Source organism: Lipophrys pholis, assembly GCF_963383615.2.
Source record: "Lipophrys pholis genome assembly, chromosome: 3".
NCBI lineage: Eukaryota > Metazoa > Chordata > Actinopteri > Blenniiformes > Blenniidae > Lipophrys > Lipophrys pholis.
Window position 1 is genome coordinate 36,449,383 of NC_137627.1, and position 4,649 is coordinate 36,454,031.

At 54.5% G+C, this 4,649-nt stretch overlaps 1 protein-coding gene across 1 annotated transcript in view; it reads right to left on the reverse strand.

The window, feature by feature from the left end:
- The window catches only part of ostn (osteocrin), a 7,587-nt gene continuing 2,938 nt past the window's right edge, over positions 1-4,649 (reverse strand). Inside the window, exons 3-5 of the mRNA XM_080459220.1 lie at positions 724-971; positions 505-648; positions 1-425 (exon numbers count right to left, since the gene is read on the reverse strand). Coding sequence (XP_080315346.1) covers positions 561-648; positions 724-971 — 336 coding nt within the window. The 3' untranslated portion in view covers positions 1-425; positions 505-560. The remainder of the gene's footprint in view (positions 426-504; positions 649-723; positions 972-4,649) is intronic.

Consider the following 4,649-nt stretch of genomic DNA (forward strand, 5'->3'; position numbering starts at 1 on the left):
CTAATCAAGGCCTTTTAATCATTACCCTCTGGAGTGCCTCACCTTTCTTCTTAGAAGTTCCAAAATTACAACACTGGAAAGAAAATCAGAAACGTAATCTTCAGGAAAAACTGCTCAAAACAAAAAAGTACTTTTGAAAAATTTGGGAAAAGGAACATTTTGTGGAAAAAGTTAAGTTTCTGGAGAACAAGACAAAAATAGTTCACCTAAAATTGCTTATTGAGAATTGAGAGAAAAGCCTGAGAAGAATGAAACAAGAGGACGATCAGTGTCATCACAGTGTTGAAACGTTGTGGGGCGGTAAACCCAAAGAGAAGCGTCTGTTTGGTCCTCGTCTTCATGTGAATGGTATTTACAGAGCAGCACCTGAATGCATCATCTTGAAGCTGGTGGGCGTGGCTACATGTCTGCGTCTGGAAAAACATCTGTGGGAAGAAAAACAAACAAACCAGAGTTAATTTCACATCGTTTTGTCTTTACCGATGCTCAGTGAAGGCATCACACCTGTCCAGAGGGCGGGGCTGTCTGGGAGGGCGGGGTCTGAAGGAAAGGGGTGTGGCCTATCCTCGGTTCATGGGGAGACGGCTCACTCCGATCCGGTCGATGGGAGGCAGGCTGACTCGTCGCCGTGGTAACTCCACCACTTTACTGTGAACGACGCAGAGGCTGAGTTAAACGTGATTGACACCCGAGGCTCCGCCCCCTCAGGTGCTGAGCACCTACCTCTGCTTGTTTGGCGTCTGTTTGGTTTCCATGGAGCTCACCGACAGACGGTCCAGCGGCGCGTTGTTTCCGGGGAAACTCCTTTTCCGCTTGGGCTCCATCACCTCGTTCCCCACCCTGGACAGCTCGTCCAATCGGAGCTGCTTTGCCATTAGCTCCGCCCCCATCTTCACCTGTCTGTGACGGAGCCTGGCGGCGGGCCGGTCAACACGCTGGAGGACACGGACCTGATGGGAGGAGTCTATGTGCTGGAAGCAAAGGAGGACAACAGAGTCCAGGATTAAAACAACAAGAGCCAAGAACGTTCAGAGTCCAAGACGCTACGTAGGTCCAAGGTGTATGGAGGTATTATTGGTCAAAAAGGTTTGTGTACTGGTAAAAGTGAATTTGTAGTTGTGTACCGTGAGTTGTGTACCTGTAGAATTGTTTTGTGTAGACATGTGGTGGCTGTTGGGGGCGTGGCCTGTTGTGAGGGGGCGTGGCCTGCGAGTTTGACAGCTTCTTATCAGAGTATGAAACGTCATTCTGTTCGGCAGGAACTTTGGTCTTGTACTTATGGAGTACAAGACTCCATTTTGCCATGAAAACAGAAAAGCTCCTCTCTTCTGATTGGCTGTGGGTCAGAAGTCCCTCTCCTCCGATTGGCTGTGAAATCCGTCAATCTCAGATAAGCACCGCCTTTTTCTCCAGTGACTGAACACACAAGTCTTTTTCACCAGATGTCTCAGCTGAGAGCCGCAATGTTTGATTAGTAGATGAAAACAATTCAGCAAATCTACAGGAACACAAAATAAATCTACAGGTACACAACTCACGGTAAACAACTACAAATTCACTTTTACAAGTACACAAACCTTTTTCATCAATAATACCTCCATAAAGACGCCACGTTGGTCCAAGACACCACTTTGGTCCAAGACGCCACGAGAGTCCAAGACGCCACTTTGGTCCAAGACGCCACGTTGGTCCAAGATTCCACGAGAGTCCAAGACGCCACGTTGGTCCAAGACGCCACTTTGGTCCAAGACGCCACTTTGGTCCAAGACGCCACGAGAGTCCAAGACGCCTGATTGGTCCAAGACACCATGAGAGTCCAAGACGCCACGTTGGTCCAAGACACCACGAGAGTCCAAGACGCCAGATTGGTCCAAGACACCACGAGAGTCCAAGACGCCACGTTGGTCCAAGACACCATGAGAGTCCAAGACGCCACGTTGGTCCAAGATGCCACTTTGGTCCAAGATTCCACGAGAGTCCAAGACGCCACGTTGGTCCAAGACGCCACTTTGGTCCAAGACGCCACTTTGGTCCAAGATTCCACGTTGGTCCAAGACGCCACGTTGTTCCAAGACGCCACGTTGGTCCAAGACACCATGAGAGTCCAAGACGCCACGTTGGTCCAAGACGCCACTTTGGTCCAAGATGCCACGAGAGTCCAAGATTCCACGAGAGTCCAAGACACCACGTTGGTCCAAGACACCATGAGAGTCCAAGATGCCACGAGAGTCCAAGATGCCACTTTGGTCCAAGACGCCACGTTGGTCCAAGACGCCACGTTGGTCCAAGACACCACGAGAGTCCAAGATGCCACAAGAGTCCAAGACGGCACTTTGGTCCAAGACGCCACGTTGGTCCAAGACACCACAAGAGTCCAAGATGCCACAAGAGTTCAAGACGCCACGTTGGTCCAAGACACCACGAGAGTCCAAGACGCCACGTTGGTCCAAGACGCCACGTTGGTCCAAGACGCCACTTTGGTCCAAGACGCCACTTTGGTCCAAGATTCCACGTTGGTCCAAGACGCCACGTTGGTCCAAGACGCCACGTTGGTCCAAGACACCATGAGAGTCCAAGACGCCACGTTGGTCCAAGACGCCACTTTGGTCCAAGATTCCACGAGAGTCCAAGATTCCACGAGAGTCCAAGACGCCACGTAGGTTCAAGACGCCACGTTGGTCCAAGACGCCACGTTGGTCCAAGACGCCACTTTGGTCCAAGATGCCACGAGAGTCCAAGATTCCACGAGAGTCCAAGACACCACGTTGGTCCAAGACACCATGAGAGTCCAAGATGCCACGAGAATCCAAGATGCCACTTTGGTCCAAGACGCCACGTTGGTCCAAGACGCCACGTTGGTCCAAGACACCACGAGAGTCCAAGACGCCACAAGAGTCCAAGACGGCACTTTGGTCCAAGACGCCACGTTGGTCCAAGACGCCACGAGAGTCCAAGATGCCACAAGAGTTCAAGACGCCACGTTGGTCCAAGACACCACGAGAGTCCAAGACGCCACGTTGGTCCAAGACACCACGAGAGTCCAAGACGCCACGTTGGTCCAAGACGCCACGTTGGTCCAAGACGCCACGTTGGTCCAAGACGCCACTTTGGTCCAAGACGCCACTTTGGTCCAAGATGCCACGAGAGTCCAAGACGCCACGTTGGTCCAAGACACCACGAGAGTCCAAGATTCCACGAGAGTCCAAGACACCACGTTGGTCCAAGACACCATGAGAGTCCAAGATGCCACGAGAGTCCAAGATGCCACTTTGGTCCAAGACGCCACGTTGGTCCAAGACGCCACGTTGGTCCAAGACACCACGAGAGTCCAAGATGCCACAAGAGTCCAAGACGGCACTTTGGTCCAAGACGCCACGTTGGTCCAAGACACCACGAGAGTCCAAGATGCCACAAGAGTCCAAGACGCCACTTTGGTCCAAGACGCCACGTTGGTCCAAGACGGCACTTTGGTCCAAGACGCCACGTTGGTCCAAGACGCCACGAGAGTCCAAGATGCCACAAGAGTTCAAGACGCCACGTTGGTCCAAGACACCATGAGAGTCCAAGACGCCACGTTGGTCCAAGACGCCACGTTGGTCCAAGACGCCACGTTGGTCCAAGACGCCACTTTGGTCCAAGACGCCACTTTGGTCCAAGATGCCACGAGAGTCCAAGACGCCACGTTGGTCCAAGACACCACGAGAGTCCAAGACGCCACGTTGGTCCAAGACACCACGAGAGTCCAAGATTCCACGAGAGTCCAAGACACCACGTTGGTCCAAGACACCATGAGAGTCCAAGATGCCACGAGAGTCCAAGATGCCACTTTGGTCCAAGACGCCACGTTGGTCCAAGACGCCACGTTGGTCCAAGACACCACGAGAGTCCAAGATGCCACAAGAGTCCAAGACGCCACTTTGGTCCAAGACGCCACGTTGGTCCAAGACGCCTAGTTGGTCCAAGACGCCACGTTGGTCCAAGACGCGATGTCGGTCCAAGATGCCACTCAGGCTGTTCCCGACCAGAGGCACGTGGGCTTCCTGGTCACCAGGTGCACAACAACCCACCGGAAAGAACCAGGTTCTAGTTCTGATCCAGGGCCAGATTTAGCAGCAGTTCTTTGTCTTTCCATCACCAAAGCCTTAACTTAGCTGGCCCCACTTTGTTGCGGGACCAGAGCGAAGCCAGAGTGGGGCCAGAGCGGGGCCAGAGCGGAGCCAGAGTGGGACCAGAGCGGGGCCAGAGCGGAGCCAGAGTGGGGCTAGAGTGGGGCAAGAGGAGAGCCATAGCGGAGCCAGAGCGGGACCAGAGCGAAGCCAGAGCGGCGCCAGAGTGGGACCAGAGCGGGGCCAGAGGAGAGCCATAGCGGAGCCAGAGCGGCGCCAGAGCGGGACCAGAGCGGAGCCAGAGTGGGGCCAGAGCGGGACCAGAGCGGAGCCAGAGTGGGGCCAGAGTGGGACCAGAGCGGCGCCAGAGCGGGACCAGAGTGGAGCGGGGCCAGAGCAGAGCCAGAGCGGAGCCAGAGTGGGGCTAGAGTGGGGCAAGAGGAGAGCCATAGCGGAGCCAGAGCGGGACCAGAGCGGAGCCAGAGCGGCGCCAGAGTGGGACCAGAGCGGGGCCAGAGGAGAGCCATAGCGGAGCCAGAGCGG